The sequence below is a fragment of the Triticum aestivum genome, chromosome 5D (assembly GCF_018294505.1).
Source record: "Triticum aestivum cultivar Chinese Spring chromosome 5D, IWGSC CS RefSeq v2.1, whole genome shotgun sequence".
In the NCBI taxonomy this organism is placed as follows: Eukaryota; Viridiplantae; Streptophyta; class Magnoliopsida; order Poales; family Poaceae; genus Triticum; species Triticum aestivum.
The window spans coordinates 31621493-31641878 of record NC_057808.1 but is presented as its reverse complement, the minus strand read 5'-3'; the positions used below and the strand labels follow the sequence as shown (position 1 = coordinate 31641878).

The following is a 20386-nucleotide window of genomic DNA, read 5'->3' as shown; positions in this document are numbered from 1 at the left end:
TTGTTGTCAACCCCCTCCCCGCCACAACCCTCCTCCTCGCCTGCCTCCCCCTCCCCAACCTCCTCCTCATCCTCCTCCTCCTCGTCCTCCTCCTCCTCCACCTCCTCCTCGGCCCCATCCCAAACTTCCTCCTCCTCGCCTGCCTCGTCCTCCTCCTCCTCCTCACCAGAGGAGGGTACCTCACTAGAGGATGGCCTCGAAGACAACACCCCTAAGGCGGTGAGGGTGCGCTCTTTCTGGCCGCGACCCCCTGTAGTGGCTCTCCCCCCACCACCTCCCCCTCTAGGGGCTCTCCCCCCGCCCCCTCCTCCTCTAGGGGCACCTCTCCCTCGACCTCCCTATGAGGAGTCATCGTCAAGTAGCCGGGGGGAGGATTACGTGCTCGACCACTCTGACTAGGCAGGCCAACGACCTTGCGTAGGAAACCCACGCCGTCGGCCTTCCCCTTGCCCATGTTCCACGAACCTGCATTGAAAAGAGAAAGCAATTAGTAAATTAATGAAATGAAGGAAAAGGCATGATAATAAACATATTAATAAAAATGCATAAAAGGCATATTCCTAAACTATAGAAAAAAAAGACTTGACACGTACATCTGCTAGAAACCATATGAATCATCACTGTTGTAACCTCTTTCTCGGTCCGTCTCATCATCACTATCAATCATATCATCTTCGTTGTCTGACGGAGGTGGAGGCTCTTCCTCGTCGTCAGCGTCTTCGTTTAACTTTTCTAGCATAACTATGTCATTTTCATTGACAATGGTCTCACCATCATTCTGTGCATCGTCGTCGTTTGGATCCACATCATCATCACCCAATGGTCTAGCGTCATCGTTTCTAACCACATCATCATCATCAGGTTGCTCTTGATAGAACACTCCCTCGTATGTCATGGGGTTAATGTTGTAGTAATCGTCTTCATTCGGGTTCGGTAGCTTACCATGTGGCGACACCTTGAACACAACTTCCCAACCCTTTAGGTACTCTTTCTGGCATGGGTAAGGCAGATAATATACTTGTGTAGCTTGGGTAGCCGCAATGAAGAGATCGGCTCCGGCATAGACGGTTGATGGTTTAACTTCGACCAAACCAATGGAAGGCGTATGTTTTACCCCCTCCCGCGGATCGAACCATCGACATTTGAACACAGGCAGACTTAGGGTCTCACGCCCCTGGTGGAATTTAATCGCGTATATATTTTGTACCCTTCCGTAATAGTCTACTGAATTTTGACCGGGGGTGTACACATTTATAGTTTTGGGATCAGGCCGGCTGTTCTGGTGCTCCTCTATATGGAAGCGATACCCATTCACATCATACTTTTTACATGTCATCACGGCAGGGTCAAAACCCATGGAAACCCATCTCAATTCATCATCCATAGATATGTTCGGATCTTTTCCCTACAGGTATAATTGAAATTGTTGCGTGCATTAGTTAACTAATAAATGTCGAACTAGGTATTTAATAGGGGAGTGTGGAAAATTACTTTCTCCATGAACCAAGCAACAAAATTTTTACGTCCAGGGTTTCCATGACAGAGAAGAGTAAGTGCCTCCGCCTCAGTAGGAGGATTCATTCCCGTCCATTCCTCTTCAACGAAATCACTAAAAAAAGAAAAGTGGTGTTAGACCGGGACTAAGTGAACATAGAACATGATGATGTGGAAGACATAAAGGAATGGTGTAGTGGTATTACCTCATCCACACTTCCTCAACTTCCCTGATGTTGTGCAAGATATAGAACATGAGGTCCTCCCACTCTTGTCGTGGCATGTTATAAGGTTTTGAGGCCCCAGCCCTCCCACCTTGCGCGTTGAATAGATGGAGCCTGGATTGATACTTCGGCTCTTCTATATTGTATCGAGGCACCTTGTTATGCAGATGGGGAACGTGGTTTGGATAGTATGATGTCCTGAGGTCTGACACCTCCTCTAGGATAACTGCCTTAGCTATGGAAGCTTCAATCTTAGCTTTGTTTCCACATTTCTGTCGGAGATGCTTGTTCTGTCTCTCAGGGTCGTACTGCCAGCGATTCTGCACAGGCCCCCCCCAACAATACCTCGTTCGCGAGGTGCAGAATGAGATGTGTCATCGGTGTAAAGAAGCCTGGCGGAAAGATCTTCTCTAGCTTGACTATCAACTCTGGTGCCTTCTTATGCAATTTTTCAATCACGTCTTTACTTACTTCTTTAGCACAGAGCGTGCGGAAGAAATGGCTTAGCTCGGCAAGCACTCACCAGACATGCTCGAGGACATAGCCTCGAACCATCACCGGCATTATCCGCTCAATCCATACATGGTAGTCATGACTCTTCAGGCCGGTCACTTTGCCCGTTGAAAGATTGACTCCCTTACTTATATTCGATGCATAACCATCGGTGAACTTCAAAATGTGTTTCAGCCAGATAAGTACTTCCTTTTTTCTGGCGGTTTAAGGACAAAGTCAGCATCTGGCTTGAACCAGTTTTTTCGACCGCCTGTGGGAGGCTTCATGTTCAGACGTGGTCTATCACAAATTCTCTGTTGATCGGCTCTAGCTTTAACGTTATCCTTCGTCTTATCAGGAATATTGAGGATCGTGTGGAAAAGGGACTCTGCCACATTCTTTTCGGTGTGCATCACATCGATATTGTAAGGAAGTTTGAGGTCCTTGAAATAGGGAAGCTGCGAGAAGGGGGTAATGTGAGTCCAGTTGTGCGTCTCACCATATCCCTCGAAGCCTTTGGCTTTGGCTTTGCCTTTGCCTTTGACTTTAGGCTGGAGAGCTTTTAGCTGAGCAAGAACATCTGCCCCCGAAAATGTTGGAATCTCGGTTACTTCATGAACAACCCGGCCTTTCGTGAAGTTCTTCTTGTCTTCCCTGTCTGGATGGTCTGGAGGGAGGAACTGTCGATGCAGGTCAAAGGCTACATACTTGCCACCCTTACTCAGCCAAATCATTCGCAGAGCCTGCATGCACACTGGGCATGGCATCTTCCCACTTGTACACCATCCGCAGAATAGAGCATAGCCGGGAAAGTCATGCATGCAATAGTGCAACCAAACTTTCATCAAGAAATTTCTCTGCAGATCCCGGTCGTATGTCAACGTCGGAAAGTACCAAGAATGGTGCAAAGCATCCACCAGCGGCTGCATAAACACACCCAATTGCTTCCCCGGATAATCAGGCCCCGGAATGATGAGCGACAAGAACATGGTCTTGCGTTGCATTAGGGCACCGGGAGGAAGATTGAGCGGAATTACAAACACGGGCCAGCAGCTGTATGGATTGGACGACATACCATATGGATTCAACCCATCACCTGATATGGCTATTCTGACATTCCCAGCCTCGGCTGCTTCCTCGGGGTATTCTTCATCGAACGACTTCCATGCTTCCCCTTCCGATGGATGTACGATTTTTTTTGGATTGTACCTTATACCTTCCTTGTGCCACTTCATCATTTTGGCAGACTCCTTCGTGATGAAAAGGCGCTGCAGTCTTTTTATAAAATCAAGATACCGAAGAACCTTAACGGGGATGGTTAGCTGCTTTTTCTCACCATCCTCACCGACCACCTCAATGTACCGAGACGAACCGCACTGCCTACAGTACTTGTCATCCGCATACTCGTGCCTAAACAAAAGGCAATTCTTCGGGCAAACATCTATTTTCTCATAATCCATAGAGAGTGCCTTCATGATTTTCTTTGTATCGTACATGCTTTTCGGCAGTTCATGACCCTCAGGGAGGCTGTTAGCCCATACTCCCAAGAATGCTTCGAAGCATTTCTGGCTACAGCCGTACTCAGCCTTGACTGCAATCAGTTGCGAGATGGCATCCAGCTGAGATATTTTCGCACCCGCATAAAGAGGTTTCTTCGACGAGGCCAAGACCTCCAAGAAGGCCTTTGCGGTTGCCTCCGGCTCCTCCGGTTCATTCTCTGAAGGTGTCGCATTCGCCGTTTCTGCAACAATGACATCATCTAGCATGTCCCTGACCCCGTCGTCCTCATATCCATCGATGCGTTGTCGCATCACCTCCTCTCTACCACGGTCCTGCTCGGCTATGTTTATCGGCGGCATGTCAAAGTTTGGCATATATCCGTGCGTGCGAAGGTGCTCACTCATGTCCGTCTGATTTCTACGGTGACGTCTGGCACATCTCGCACAGGGGCATGGTGGGATAATTCTCATTGGACGACGGAATATCTCCTTCAAATACACATCGGTTTTCGCGATCCACTCTGATGTTACTCGATTCCGACGGATAAAACCACTGTACATCCACTGATTATCTGCCATCCTCTGCTTTTTTGCAAGCCACACAACATAATTAAGGATTCACTTAAATTAATCACATCAAATTTTCAGTTTCTACCGCGTTGAATCCACCTACATCTCTAATAGGTAAAGATGGGTCCTAATCCCACCCGAGGATGTGTAGATTGAGTACGTTCTCCATTCTACCCCGTTCCGAGACAAAATTTCGGCAGCACCTCCCCGCTGTTCTCCAGATACACGTCTCGGCAAATAGCCGAGAGAATGTGCTCCGGAGAACAATGGGGAGGCGCCGCCGAAATCCTGTCTCGGAACAGGGTAGAACATGGAGAACATAACCAATCTACACATCCTCGGGCTGTCCGTGGAAAACGCTGGACAATCCGAAAGAGCTGCGGTGATAAATATGCAATTGAATGCATATTTATCGATGCAACCCTTTCGGACGGGAGACGCCTAGGTTACGCCAGTTGACTTGAGAATGAAATCTAGTGACATGATTCGTAGCTCACCCTCGGCTGTAGAGGAAGTATTCGAATAGCAGACGGACGACCGGGGACCAACAGCTCCTATGCCGATCACTTCACCGAGATGGAACACCACAGAACCTGCACCATGACAATAATTAAGTACATCACAATATATTCATCATCATCATCTAACAATCACCGAATCATAAAAATCAGCATCCTATATCATCTCTTCCGCAAAAAAAATCATTATCTATCATCAACATCATCATCTATCATCATCAACATCATCATCTATCATGTAACAATCATCATACATTTGCAACTATCATCAAAAAATCTATCATCTAACATCATGCCCCTTGTTAAAAAAATTGCATTTGTTGCATTTCTCACATTTGTAACTATCATCAAATCATCTATCATCTAACTATGCATCCATCCATCTAGTTACATAACTATGAACAACAACAAAATTAACAAAAAAATCTACAGAGAGGGAGGGAGGGAGCTCACCGTGGGGGAGGGCCGGCTCGGGGGGAGGGGCAGGCACGGACGACGGGCCAGAGCAGGCGGTGGAGGGCCGCCGCGGCGGTGGCCTGGCGCGGGGAAGGGCCGGCCGCGCGCGGGGCAGAGGCGAGGGCGGCCGGGTCGGGGACGGGGTGGACGAGGCAGCGACGGGGTGGCCGACGCGGGGACGGGATGGCCGGGGCGGGGGCGGTGTGGCCGGCAAGGGGTCGGCGGAGGTCGGGGAGGGGACGAAGTGGCCGCCGGGGCGGGGTCGACGGAGGTCGGGGCGGGGACGGAGGTCGGGGGAGGGAGGGCCGGCCGCGTGGGGGATGTGTCGAGGGAGGCCGGGGCGGGCGGATAGAGCGGGCGGCGCGGGCTGATCCGCGCGGAGACGACGGCGGCGTGGGCGGATCCAGGCGGCGGCGCGGTGCGGGTCGACGTGCGGGCGGGGGGTGAGACAGAGAGGGAATGGGTGGAGGAGGATGAACAGCGAGTGGATAAGGCCACCCCTATGCCGACGGCCTGGCCGTCGGCATAGGATGGGTCCACAAGTCAGTGGAGAGGGAGGAGTGGATACGGTGGCCCTATGCCGACGGCTAGGCCGTCGGCATAGGAGTGGTCGCACCTGACAGCGAGAGGGCCGTCGAGTGGATAAGGGTGGCTCTATGCCGACGGCCAGGCCGTCGGCATAGATAGGAGGCCTATGCCGACGGCTATGCCGTAGGCATAGATGGCAACTACTTTTTTTTGAAAAAATAGTCCCACCTCGCCGAGGGAAAAGCAATTTGACATGTTTAAATAGTTCACTAATCCATACGTTATAAGCTCCGGTATTCATTAGACTTATATGAAGAAAATGGACAATTACTGTGAACTTTTCAGTGCCCGGGCAGCCGGCCCGGTGCCCGAGCACTAAAAGGTTCATAGTGATAGTACATTTTCAATGATGAATACCGGAGTTTTTAATCAATTCAATTATTACATTTTTAGATTCTTAGTTTACCGTCTGTATGGGACCCGGTACCCGGTGCGACGCCTGTGACACCGGGACCCTGGGGGTTAGGCGGTACGGGGGCTGTGGGGGGTAGCAATGCCACTGGAGCTTAGCCGTCCGCATAGATGGACATGCCACGTCCGGCGAAAGTCAAAGGGCTAGACCCGGCGGTCGTCTGTGTCAGGGATAGACAGGACGGGGTACCTGTGGGCGGGGGGGGGGGGGGGGGTAGCAATGCCGTCCGTGAGGGGGGCCACACCCCGGAGATGCGTGCCGCCTCTTTGGACATGCCACGACACCACCCTGCATGTATATATGAGGGCCCGGTGCGACGCTCCGGTGGCGTTGCTACCCCCCAGGGGCCCCGTCCCGCCTAACCATGTAGCGTTAGACCACAAGATCTAGCCCTTTGACTTTACACGGACGGGCTTTGACCAGTGGAACTCTCCACCCGGTTGTGTTAGGTCAGCCCATAGGAACACTTTGGAGCAACATCCGGGCCTGACCCACAGCAAGATCCGCTCCGTGTAGACCCTACGCGTCCGTTTCCCCCCTCCAGGTGCCGGCGGCGCCGTCGTCCGTGAGGGGGGGCACACCCCGGAGACGCGTGTCGCCTCTTCGAACATGGCACCACACCACCCTGCATGTATATATGAGGGCCCGGTGCGACGCTCCGGTGGCATTGCTATCCCCCCAGGGCCCCTGTCCCGCCTAACCATGTAGCGTTAGACCACGAGATCTAGCCCTTTGACTTTACACGGACGTGCTTTGACCAGTGGAACTCTCCACCCGGTTGTGTTAGGTCAGCCCATAGGAACACTTTGGAGCAACATCCGGGCCTGACACACAGCAAGATCCCCTCCGTGTAGACCCGACGCATCCGTTTCAACCCTCCAGGTGCCGGCGGCGCCGCCGTCCGTGAGGGGGGCACACCCCGGAGATGCGCACCGCCTCTTTGGACATGGCACCACACCACCCCGCATTTATGAGGGCCCGGTGCGACGCTCCGGTGGAATTGCTATCCCCCGAGGGCCCCCGTCCCGCCTCTTCAAACATGGCACCACACCGCCCCGCATGTATGAGGGCCCGGTTAGACGGGACGGTGTACCTGGGGGGGTAGTAATGCCGCTAGGTGTTGCTTTGGGCCCTCCTACGGTTGTGGAAGCGTGGTGGCTGGCGCAGGCACCCGGCACGCAGCTCCGGGGTGTGCCCCCCTCACTGGCGTCGTTGTGGGGCACGGCGGCAGCAACGTCCGTGAGGGGGGCAATCAATATACCATCGGGGTATGTTTTTTTGTTAGATAAGGCACATTTATGTTGTGAAAAAAAGGAAAAAGTAAATAATATAAATAAAAAATAAAAAAATAAAAAATAGAGGTATGCCAACGGCTAGAGGTATGCCGACGGCCTGCCGTCGGCATACCTGCGCACACAGCCACGAATCGATGACGTGGCAAAGGGCGGGGATCGATGACGTGGCAACATCCATGGGCCAGGCCTATGCCGACGGCCAAGCCGTCGGCATAGATTTGCCCCCCCCCCACGGACCGGCGAGCGACGCGGATCGATGACGTGGCGGGCGACGCGGATCGATGACGTGGGGGCTATGCCGACGGCCGCCGTTAGCCCGTCGGCGTAGACTGACGCCGTCAAAAGGCCGTTTCCGCCCGGGTAGCCGGGCCCACGTTCTATGCCGATGGGCTTATCTATGCTGACGGCCGCCGTAGGCATATTTCTCGCGACGCCGATGGCTGAGCTTTGCCGACGGGGGCCGTCGGCATAGATGGATATACGCCGACGGCTTTTCTATGCCGACGGCTTGGGCTGGGCCATCGGGATAGGCCAATCTATGCCGACGATGGCCGTCGGCATAGGTTCGGCCGTCGGCATTGCCAGTTATTCTGGTAGTGGGCTGCCGGCCATGGAGGCCACCGTGCTGGCCCGCAGTCCGCGTCGTTGTCTCTGGTTGGAGCAGCGAGGCTCCGCCTTCGCGCCCGACCTCCTTTCCTCTCTCCCTCCTGCATCCTGCCAGCCGCCCCTCACCTTTCTCCCCTGCCTGCAGCCGCTGCTGACTGCTGCCTCGGCCACCATGGCCACGGCCTCCTCCTTGCCTCGCCTGCCTTTATACTGGACCGCGCCACCACGAGCATACGCCCTGCCGCTTTCTCTTGCCGTGACCGGGTCCTCCACCTGCACCTCCTACAACGTCCGACTTTTCTGCTACTTCATCCACTCATGGAGGCCACCGTGCTGGCCCGCAGCTCGCGCCGTCGTCTCTGGTTCGAGCAGCGAGGCTCCGCCTCCGCGCCCGGCCTCTCCCTCGTGCATCCTTCCAGCCGCCCCTCGCCTTTCTCCCCTGCATCAGCCGCTGCTGACTGCTGCCTCGGCCACCATGGCCACGACCTCGTCCTTGCCTCGCCGACCTTTGTACTGGCCTACGCCACCATGAGCATACGCCCTGCCGCTTTCTCTTGCCGTGACCGGGTCCTCCACCTGCGCCTCCCTGTCGACGGCGTCCGACTCGTCTACTACTTCATCCAGTCGGAGCGCGACCCGGAGATCGTCAGCGAATCGGTGGGCTAGCTTCTGCCGAACGACGCCTCGGCGTTCGCCTCTCCACATCTCCAGATCCATCCCCATCTCCACCTGCCTGCACATCTCTGCTGCATCACGCCAGCAGGCCGTGGTGGAGGTCATGGGCGCCGAGCTGCTCCACCCACCTCGAGCCGACGCTAGGAAGAGGGAAGATAGCTCCGCAGCGGCGCCATGCCTGCCGGCCGACGAGCACGGGGGAGCTTGGGTGCTGGGATGGAGACGCACCTAGGGGGCGGGGAGGCCGGAGGCGGAGGAGAGGCCGGGAGGGCCGGAGGTGGAGGGGAGAGCCGAACGGCGGACGAGCTCGCCGACGAGAACCCAGCCGAAGCTGCCCCCCACCTCCACCTTCTCGATAAGATGAGCAAAGGAGTGCGGGCGAACTTCTTAGAAAATCCAAGGGTTAATTTGCACAATCGAATCGTTTTCTCATATCCACTTAAGTAGGAACTGCGGGTTGAATTCTCAAAAAATAGAGGGGCTTTTCTGAAAAAGCACCGACGACGTACGGGTAGAAACCCAATTCTCTTTATTATTAGGTATTAGGTAAAGATTTGGGGATGAAGTATGAAAGAAACGAATGCAGAGTTGCTAATTTAAAACGTGACTGGTCACTGTTATTGGACGCGTGCGATCGTATCGGCGATCGTTTGAAGGACCAAACTTACAAAGTCCGGCTCTAGATACTCAAAATTTACAGGTTATTGTCGGAGAAACCGTGAGGGAGCAAGCCGTATCATTGTTGGAGAGGCCGTGGGGGAGCAAGCCGTATCGCTCTGGCTCAACCTTATCCTATATTTCAACAAGAGGGTCCAGTCCGACCCCCTCCTACCTCAAATCGACTATCCCCGAAAAGAAAAAAGAAAACCCTCAAATCGACTCCCACGCCAGGCCACGCCTCCGCCGCCGCCGCCGCCGCCGCCAACTACTCCTGAAGGCAACTACCGCCAGATCTACTCGCTCCTGCAACCTTCGCCTCAAGGATGTCTACCGGAACCCCGTAGGTGCTCCTTTCCTCCTTGTACGCACTTTTTTGCGTATCTTTTTGCAGATATTTTCATGCTTTTGTTCCTTGCAGATTGTTTGTGGCGTCTGTTATGCTGGTGTGTGTGTAAGTATTCCTTTCCTCCCAGTGTAGATGTTTCATTCCTATTTGTATACATATTTTCCCCTCGTTTTTTTACAGTTTTTTCTTTGCTTTTTTCTTCGCAGAGCGTTTTGGGGGTATGTTATGCAGCTGTATGTGATCCCGAAGGTAATTTTGGGATTTCTGATGCCGCTCCTGCAGGATCGCAGCTCAAGCTCAACCTACCGGCTCCGGTTCCTCATGGAGTACATGTACTTATCCCAACCTTACCCATTTTTTATTCCAGAACACTTAAATGTTTAATTGGTGAGAACATTTGATTTTTAATTGGTAAGAACACTTAATGTCTAATTGGTGCACTTCGCTGTGTTAAGCCGGTTGTTGGTGATCCATATAGTTGTTTGTTATCTAAGATAGATGTACTAGCAGAGAACATATCTGTGCTGAAAAGGGGTTATTTCTATTGGGAATATCAGAATTTGAGGTGTCATTAGCCCATCTTTCTACTGGGGAACTGGGTGATATAAGGGATTGCTTGATGTTGGATTGATCTGTGAGTCATGAACAATTCATATTGGATGTAAAATCTGAAGATTAATATTTATCTATTTTTTACAGCGTAGTACTATACATCCTATTCATACTTGACGCAATCACAGGCGTACTGTTCTTGAGGTAATGATCTTCTCCTACTTACTTAGCCTTAAAAGTGTGTCTGCTCTCTAGGCGGCTGTAATGTTACAACTCCATTTCAAATTTTCAATCACAGGATTCCATTGTACTACGAACTTGAGCTTGCCTTCATCATGTACCTATGGCACCCCAGGACTCAGCTATATTTACCTTCAAAATCTGTAGTTGTACAACATCCAAACATGAAACAACATCCATTGATCCATGTGGTCCCTTTATGAGCATGATTTAGTGACTGCGTGTTGCTGCTTTGAAACAGGGGGCTACCATTGTGCTCAACATGATCCTCCTACCACTGGTAATGGTCAAGTTCTTCACAGCGAGAGTTCATGATCTGCTCCTCGCTTGTATACGGCTCCGGTCGGAGGCAGCTCGTACCCGTGCTCATGCCCGTGAGATGAGGCTGCAGAAGCTCCGGTTGGAAACTCGCCATTTGTGGGGAATGGAGAGTTGTCTTAACAAGGTGCATGACTTTTTGGAGAGCAGGCTAGCCCATGATAACTTGCTAGGGATCTGGGGCGTGAGTGGAGTGGGTAAATCTTCCCTTCTCATGCAGCTGCGACAGTCTTACCGAATCTTCGCTGTTTTCCACCATGTGCTCTATTTTGGGTTTGGCAGCAGATCCACCGTGACGGATGTGCAGCTTGCATTGGGTGTATGTTTGGGCTACAACTACGAAATGATGTCATTGATGGATGAGAAGAGCCGGGCCCGCGTTATCCATCACAGTTTGTCAAACACCAGCTTCCTCCTGTTGCTAGATGAGCTGGAGGCGCCTGTTGATCTGGCGGCGGTTGGCCTGCGGATGCCACTTGGGAAGTACCGGCACCAGAAGGTCATCATTGCGACAGGGAGCAAGGATGCTTGTGCCCTCATGGGTTGTGCTGCTGATAACATCATCGAAATAGGGTGTTTGGGGGAAGATGATGCCTGGAGCCTCTTTAAAGACAGAGTTGGGGATGCAATCATTGATGACCCTCGGATTCAGCCGCTTGCCAAAGAGGTACACAGCCCACCAAAATGTTGTTTCTAAGGTTCATGCATGCCAGCACTTCCTGTTGTCTTGTTTTTTTTTTCTGCCAGTAAGCGTGCACGTGTAACTGTAGGAATCAGTTCCTTCATTCATCCTAGTTATTAGGCAATTGTTTTAAGTGAAATCGATTTTTTTTAATAACGTATGGATACACCAAAATCAATAAAGATGGGTAATAAGGTACTAATACTTAAGATATCGCCAGTGCATTCATCACTCTCAATAAAATACTAGACCAACAACAAAACCCAAGACAACAATTTTTATCTTTGGTCACAAAGTTGAGCGAGTCATATTACATCAAAATATTCTTTTCTTTTTGTTCTAGAGATTTCAAATTTTACAAACCCACGTAGTTAGATATTAACCTTCTCATCGCAAGCGATATCACTCCCTCAATTCGTTGATTCTTAAGTCTAGTCACCCTTTCAGTATTGCCAATTGCCATGCATCTTCAGTGAGAACTAAACGGCCGTCAAGACACTATTAAATAGATCAAGTAATCAGTCACACAATAAGAGGCATGATCTGATTACTTCCTGTTGGGGTCACCAAAGCTATTCAAACACTTCAACTTAACAAGGTTTTCTTCAAGATAGTTAATGGGGCCAACAAGGAAACACTCTGTGTTCCGCAAGAAACCTTTGATAAATAGAAGTATCTGTAAAGTTGATCTGTGTCGGTATAAAAATCTAATAATTGATATACCATCAGAAACCTAACCTCAAATACTAAAATCCTTATGCTATCTATTTTATGTTGGATCCAGTCCATACCGACAGATAAGTTCGGTGTTAAGCTTTCACAATGGATGGATTGCTGAGCCGAAAGATTCTGGGCAAATACAATCGGTAAATTGTTTTTTTAATGTATTAACAAGCTAACCTTAGGGACTGACTCCAAGGCATCTCGTACTAAAAAATGTGTTAACCAGACTCCGGAAACTTCCAGGAAAAACTTCTCGAAGAAAAATCATTCCAAGTGAGAAAATGGCTTGCGCGCAGGGATTCGAATAACAAGACGGTCATTAAATTTGCTAATTTATGAGATAGAAAGCTACTAATGGAGACCAAAAAGCACCATAAATTTCACGCCCAGATTTGTAACTTGGGACTTAAAACGATTGTCTTACACAAATTTTTCCAAGGTTAAGCTCATCTAAAAACTGCAAGATGGTAATTAAATAAATAGGTCTAGTACAACAGCATTTGTAAAGCTAACCTGACTAACAGTAAAGCATGTTCAGAAAACTAAAAGGGAGAAGTTTTCCATCTTCAGTGACCTCGACATCTTGCAGAACCCCTTCTGAAGCACACATAAAACAAGATTATGTACCAAGTACCATAGTCCATAGCTAATCTTTAAGAGAAAACAGTCACAATTCTGCGCAGGTCCCGCTGCCAATAAGCCTATAAGATGTTTATCACTATTGCATCTCAGCTGAATGTGTAGAAGATGAAGTTGTAATAAACACACACTTACAGCTGTAGTGTTTTCTTTGGTACTTTCTCAGCAAACAAGTCTAGTTAGGAAATTTCACTTGCAAATTTTTAGTTGAAGAAAACAACTGATGCATTTGAAGTATCGTTGACTGCTTTCCTTGTGTGCTGCTATGCTCCTTAGAGAATGGATTAACAGTTGGAACTGGATTAACCTAAAAACTCCCAAAAGAACAACAAATGTTACAAAGGAAGTTGACAATTCATATTCTGTGTACCAAATCTTTTTAGGTTGATGTTTCTTTGTAAACTGAAATATAAAAATCTTACTCCTTAGATACTTCCCTTAGTTCTGACCCCATAGCCCAACTTGAGAAGAGTTCAGGTTCTAGGGTTATAGGAGTTGAGATGATTTGTTCCAGCCATCACTTTTGTTTTATATTAATAGTTGATTTGTTTGTCCATCTTAGCTGCTGCGTCCTTCGTACTTTCACCATTTTCTTGTGGCTAAATTTCAACCTGCTGCTACTTTCACAACAGCTGCTTAACTTGATTGACTGTTATGTGCAGATGGCTCAAGCCTGTGGAGGATTGCCGATAGCACTACGCACATTTGCTGGGGCAATGTCTGCGATACAAGATGCAGATGAATGGAGGTATATGTATAAATATCTCCAGGCTCGGCTTCCATTGTCACGAGAACAATTTGCAGATTTGTTACACAATATCAGGCACTGGTAGGTGTTGCTGTGCTCTCCTAATTAGACCTGTTTGGAAGCCTGATAAATCGCAGTTCTGTAAAATAATTGTCCTTGCCTAGTAAGAAGTACTCCCTCCGTTCCAAAATAGATGACCCAACTTTGTACTAACAAAGTTAGTACAAAGTTGGGTCATCTATTTTGGAACGGAGGGAGTATGTTTGAATGTCCAACCACCTACATCTGTGAGCATGCTGTTGGAATGGTTGATGGACTATGTAAGATAAAAATTCTAACAGCCCCAACTTTCCTTTTGAGCAAAATGGCAGCTGATGAAAACTGGCTATCACTGAATTGTATAGCTCCACCTGCAAGAAGTTCCTGCAATTGGCGTACAAATTCTTATTTCAGCTTAAATTTCTGCACTGCAAAAATAATTCAGCTTCATGCCTTTATTATTTATGCCATAAGTAGAGCAGGATTGCTCAGCAAGGATGTCCACAAAGTCAAAATCCGGCAGTGTAGGTGGAGTAACTTCTCCGTTTTGTTTACACTAAATATGTATTGATCTAATTTGATAGCCAAAATTGGTTGGATCTGTCACTTTGCATCTTGTTCTCGAAACATGCTTTTGCCCCGTTATATTAACTAGTAAACATGTCCGTGCGTTGCAATGATGACCTAAATAGTATATTGAGATATACAATTTTATCTACTGAAAAGTGACTTAACTCGTCGATTTGCTCAACACTTATTTACTTAAAAATAATAGGATTTTATTTGGTAATACAATAAGACGTGGGACAATTGATCTGAAAATCGATAAAAAGAACCCAAGGATTCTGTAATCACTTGATATACACGAAACGACAATTGACGAATGTTCTACCAATCTGTACTCGGTGGCAACCGGGATATTGCACAACACTAGCGACGCGTGGCCTTCCCCGTCTCCAGTGATCCACCTTGTCAGCTGACTTGGATCCTCGAGGGTGAAGTCTATTTTAAACCCTGAGGTTGTAGAGCGCGACACAAATGAACCTCCACGTCTAAATATCTGAAGTTTTGTATCCTATACTTCTTGATCCCGGTCAATCTAAACCCTCAATCCGTTTGGCGCACTGGGAAAATAACTATCCCGGCCGGGATCACTCTCCACAGTCACTGACCACCAGGCCCATGTGCCATCATTATTTTTCAAATCCATCCCCAATCTCTCCGTCTCTCTTCCCGGCGTCCACGTCGGGCACATCAACTTCTCATACCTCAATCCGCCGTGCCGACTGCGGCAGCCCGTGGCCGCCCTGCTTGAACACTTCGAGCTCGTTGGCTGCTTCAACTGCGGCAGCGTAGAGTTCATGGCGCGACGGCGCTCGTGGCGAGCGTGTTCATCCATGCTCTGCTGCACCGGCGTTTGCACGACCGAGTGTGTCTCCTACGTACCCCTGATGTGTGTCATCCACAAGGCCACCTTGAGCACCCAACTACCCGCCAGAGCTTTCAGATTCTTCCGATGGCAGGAGCTGCCTCCGTCTTGTAGAAAGACCTGGAGCGCTAGCTGCCTGGTCTCCTACAGGAGGTAAGCCCCACGACGCCTTGGTGCTGCTGAGGCGCTCCTACAGCACTTCTGAGCGCAGGCGTTGAACAACACCGTTGTCGGCGACGCATGGCCGGACCTGCAGAGGGCAGGGGAGGAGAAACGTGTGCTCACGCGATTTACAGCGGCAGAGAAATAAGAAAAGCACATGCGTGCGGACAGCTGGGCCTGAACGCAATGGCCATGAACACCTTGCCATCATCCAGGCCACGAACAAAAGCACGGTCATGGCGATGGTATCGTCAACTTGTCATACATGAGGTACATAGACTAGGCTCGCCACCCGAGCTCACCAACCAGCCATAGGTTGTGAAGCTCGTGCCGTCGTGTGTGACATTGGACCTCCTCGGCAACTCGTAGTTCACGACTGTGTCAGCGTCGTGCGCACGCCCCGCGCCCGTGGAGAGCCGCAGCGACTTCAGTACACCACCGCGAGCAGATCAGAATAGTTACGCTCCCAGCGAACACAACATCGCTAGAAATTGTCCCCACCGTGGACAAAGAGCAGGCGGAGGTGGTCAGCGGACTCCATGCTCGGCCAGGGCGTCGGCCGCATGGTCAGTGAGCTGCTCCGTGTGTAGCCTTTCCATCCTGTCATGGCGCGAGAAAGCACGCTATGCAGCCGCGCTGCTCTTGTCGATGTGGTGGCGAGGGCAAGAGAAAGTCGCCGGCAGCAACAGCTCCGGCGCGAGCCTTCGCGCCGATGCCGGACTTCCTTGCGGCAGCGGACCATTTTCTGCCTGCTATCGTCGGGGAAGCCGATGATACTGCGACTGGGAAGGGGCTCGGGCGAGAAGGGGAGATTGAGGAAGAAATAAATTATGACATGTAGGCCCCTGAGGACAGTGTGAGAAACGGTCGATCCCGATCAGGATTGTGCTTCCAAACAAGTATAGGATTAATGTAGGGTTCAGATTAACCGGGATCAGCGAGTACAGGGTATGGACTTCAGGAATTTAGACGTGAAGGTCTATTTGCGTCGTGCTCTACAACATCAAGGTTTAAAACAGACTTTACCTGATCCTCGACAAGGGCCGGCACGACGGGGTGGTGCTCAAGTCTGAACATATTCCCTCTTAGTCGTTCAGAGCAGCTTTTGTTTCTGTTAGGATTTAATAAATCCTATTAATTCCTACTTTTCCTAACCGAGGCGTCCCTTCGGACGCACCCTTCAGGGGCTATATATGTGTAATTCCATCATCAATGAGACCGATTGATTAACTTTACATCTTCTGGATTGTTGTCTCTCGTCTATTCCAACACGTTATGAGCACGCTCAACCACGAGCAATTCGACTCCAGCGCTGAGAATCGAAATAACAGAGGAAGGAGGAGAGGAACAAGCAGCGAACGACGGACGACGGTGGACTGGCGGCGACCCCTCTGCACAACAAGGTGAGCCCAAAGCCGGTGTCGCTACGGCGAACTGCGATGCCATCTTCATCCTCGCGGGGGTGGCCGTTGAGGCTGCCCTCCCATCTCCGCCACCACGATGTTGTTGTTGCAGGCACCAGCGGTGACACCAACGGAGCGACCTCCTCTCGAGGACCGGTGCCGGTGGCCGGTTCTACGCGAACCTCCGCAACACTCGCGTTCGCGCTTGCCTCGGTGTTGGCCATGCCCGCGGTGTCGCACGGCTAGCATCCTTGCGGTGCGCCAGCACTCGCGACCGCGTCCTCCCGGCGTGGTGGTGCTCCTTGCGCAGCGGCTGAGCGACGCGACTCTCCAAGAAACGGCCGACGGGGATCTTCCCTCACTGGCATGGCTGCCAGCCTAGTGCGTCCTTCGACAGTGAATCGACGGCGAGAATAATTTTCCCAATCTTTCATGGTACAGTGTCACCTGAAACGGCGTAGCGCTCACGATCTTGTAGATGCAATCGCCACAAAAACAACATGCACACCGGAGAGAGAAAGTACGTGGATGATCTTCAGCAGATCAGCAGAAATTGAAACTCTGGAATCAATCTCACACCAAAATCACAAAGCCTCAATAGCTATCAACAAATATTCAGCGGTGCCTTGGAGATACCCCGAGTTGCCGATCTATCCATCGATGGAAATAACCTAGCCAAAAAAACTGACTCCCGTACACGGCCGACCAGGCCTTTAAAATAGTGCTCGCATGCACACGGGCTAGCCCGACTCGTTTCCTAATTTCCAAGATGACTTGACTCTGAAAGAGATGAAAAGAAGGTAAATTGGGTCCACGACGTAGGAAACGCTGAGCGGCGATTGTGAAGGTGATTGCGAGGCGATCTACTTCCTTCGCTAGGGTTAGGGTTTCTGGACGGGGGTGGCGCGAATCCGGTGGTGCACAGGATGGCGACGGCGTCTTCCTTGGCACGGATCGGCGCAAGTTCTCTCCTCCTTGGGCAGAGCCATGGCGGGCAGAGCGAGCGGAAAATGTTGGAAATATGCCCTAGAGGCAATAATAAATGGTTATTATTATATTTCTTTGTTCATGGTAATTGTCTATTATTCATGCTATAATTGTATTGTCCGGAAATCGTGATACATGTGTGAATACATAGACCACAACCTGTCCCTAGTAAGCCTCTAGTTGACTAGCTCGTTGATCAACAGATAGTCATGGTTTCCTGACTATGGACATTGGATGTCATTGATAACGGGATCACATCATTAGGAGAATGATGTGATGGACAAGACCCAATCCTAAGCATAGCATAAAAGATCGTGTAGTTTCGTTTGCTAGAGCTTTTCCAATGTCAAGTATCTTTTCCTTGGACCATGAGATCGTGCAACTCCCGGATACCGTAGGAGTGCTTTGGGTGTGCCAAACGTCACAACGTAACTGGGTGACTATAAAGGTGCATTACGGGTATCTCCGAAAGTGTCTGTTGGGTTGGCACGGATCGAGACTGGGATTTGTCACTCCGTGTGATGGAGAGGTATCTCTGGGCCCACTCGGTAATGCATCATCATAATGAGCTCAATATGACTAAGGCGTTAGTCACGGGATCATGCATTGCGGTACGAGTAAAGAGACTTGCCGGTAACGAGATTGAACAAGGTATTGGGATACCGACGATCGAATCTCGGGCAAGTAACATACCGATTGACAAAGGGAATTGCATACGGATTGATTGAATCCTCGACACCGTGGTTCATCCGATGATATCATCGTGGAACATGTGGGAGCCAACATGGGTATCCAGATCCCGCTGTTGGTTATTGACCGGAGAGGCGTCTCGGTCATGTCTGCATGTCTCCCGAACCCGTAGGGTCTACACACTTAAGGTCCGGTGACGCTAGGGTTGTAGAGATATATGTATGCGGAAACCCGAAAGTTGTTCGGAGTCCCGGATGAGATCCGGACATCACGAGAGGTTCCGGAATGGTCCGGAGGTAAAGATTTATATATGGGAAGTCTTATTTTGGTCGCCGGAAAAGTTTCGCGCTTTATCGGTATTGTACCGGAGTGCCGAAAGGGGTCCGGGGGTCCACCAAGGGGGTCCACCAGCCCCGGGGGCCACATGGGCTGTAAGGGGTGCGCCTTGGCCTATATGGCCAAGGGCACCAGCCCCAAGAGGCCCATGCGCAAGAGATAAGAAAGAAGGGAGAGTCCTAAAGGGGAAGGCACCTCCGAGGTGCCTTGGGGGGGAAGGACTCCCCCCTGGCCGCACCCTTCCTTGAAGGAAGGGGCAAGGCTGCGCCCCCCTCCTCTCCCTTGGCCCTATATATAGTGGGGGGAAGGGAGGGCAGCAACATCTAAGCCTTGGGCGCCTCACTCCTCCCCTGCAACACCTCTCTCTCTCTCTCTCGCAGAAGCTCGCGAAGCCCTGCCGGAGACCCGCTACATCCACCACCACGCCGTCGTGCTGTGGATCTCCATCAACCTCTCCTTCCCCCTTGCTGGATCAAGAAGGAGGAGACGTCGCTGCACCGTACGTGTGTTGAACGCCGGAGGTGCCGTCCGTTCGGCACTCGGTCATCGGTGATTTGGATCACGGCGAGTACGACTCCGTCATCCACGTTCATTGGAACGCTTCCGCTCGCGATCTACAAGGGTATGTAGATCCACTCCTTCCCCTCGTTGCTAGTAGACTCCATAGATGCATCTTGGTGAGCGTAGGAAAATTTAAATTATGCTACGATTCCCAACAGTGGCATCATGAGCCAGGCCTATGCGTAGTTACTATGCACGAGTAGAACACAAAGAAGTTGTGGGCGTTGATGTTGCCAATTCTTCTTGCCGCTACTAGTCGTTTCTTTGTTTCGGCGGCATTGTAGGATGAAGCGGCCCGGACCGACCTTACACGTACGCTTACGTGAGACAGGTTCCACCGATTGACATGCACTAGTTGCATAAGGTGGCTAGCGGGTGTCTGTCTCTCCTACTTTAGTCGGAACGGATTCGATGAAAAGGGTCCTTATGAAGGGTAAATAGAAATTGGCAAATCACGTTGTGGTCATACGTAGGTAAGAAAACGTTCTTGTTAGAAACCTACAAACCACGTAAAACTTGCAACAACAATTAGAGGACGTCTAACTTGTTTTTTGCAGCAAGTGATATATGTGATATGATATGGCCAGAAGAATGTGATGAATGATATATGTGATGTATGAGATTGATCATATTCTTGTAATAGGAATCACGACTTGCATGTCGATGAGTATGACAACCGGCAGGAGCCATAGGAGTTGTCTTTATTATTTTGCATGACCTGCGTGTCATTGCAATAACGCCATGTAATTTACTTTACTTTGTTGCTAAACGCGTTAGCCATACAAGTAGAAGTAATCATTGGCGTGACGACTTCATGAAGACACAATGATGGAGATCATGATGATGGAGATCATGGTGTCATGCCGGTGAAGAAGATGATCATGGTGCCCCGAAGATGGAGATCAAGGAGCATGATGATATTGGCCATATCAATGTCACTATATGATTGCATGTGATGTTTATCATGTTTTTGCATCTTATTTGCTTAGAACGACGGTAGTAGTAGATTGATCCTTATAATAATTTCAGAAAGTGTTCACCC

The 20386-nt window shown here is 50.2% G+C and overlaps 1 protein-coding gene across 3 annotated transcripts; it reads left to right on the top strand.

Annotated features, from left to right (window-relative positions):
* The first annotated feature begins 9626 nt into the window (after positions 1 to 9626).
* Positions 9627 to 14118, top strand: LOC123119238 (disease resistance protein RFL1). 3 transcript variants are annotated; one of them, XM_044538960.1, is made up of 7 exons: positions 9627 to 9829; positions 9908 to 9940; positions 10042 to 10167; positions 10535 to 10591; positions 10686 to 10770; positions 10869 to 11612; positions 13652 to 14118. In XM_044538960.1, the coding sequence occupies exons 1-7, from the start codon at positions 9813 to 9815 to the stop codon at positions 13820 to 13822; spliced, it is 1233 nt and encodes a 410-aa protein (XP_044394895.1). In that variant the 5' UTR covers positions 9627 to 9812; the 3' UTR covers positions 13823 to 14118. The 3 variants fall into 3 exon arrangements, with proteins under 3 accessions (XP_044394895.1, XP_044394894.1, XP_044394892.1); XM_044538959.1 differs by having other exon boundaries at positions 10686 to 10773; XM_044538957.1 differs by having other exon boundaries at positions 10686 to 10776.
* Positions 14119 to 20386: the final 6268 nt, after the last annotated feature.

Coding starts and splice junctions, on each gene's coding strand:
- LOC123119238 (XM_044538957.1), top strand. Junction 10,592..10,685: donor ACAGGCGTACTGTTCTTGAG/GTAATGATCTTC, acceptor TTTCAATCACAG/GATTCCATTGTACTACGAAC. Junction 10,777..10,868: donor TACCTTCAAAATCTGTAGTT/GTACAACATCCA, acceptor GCTTTGAAACAG/GGGGCTACCATTGTGCTCAA.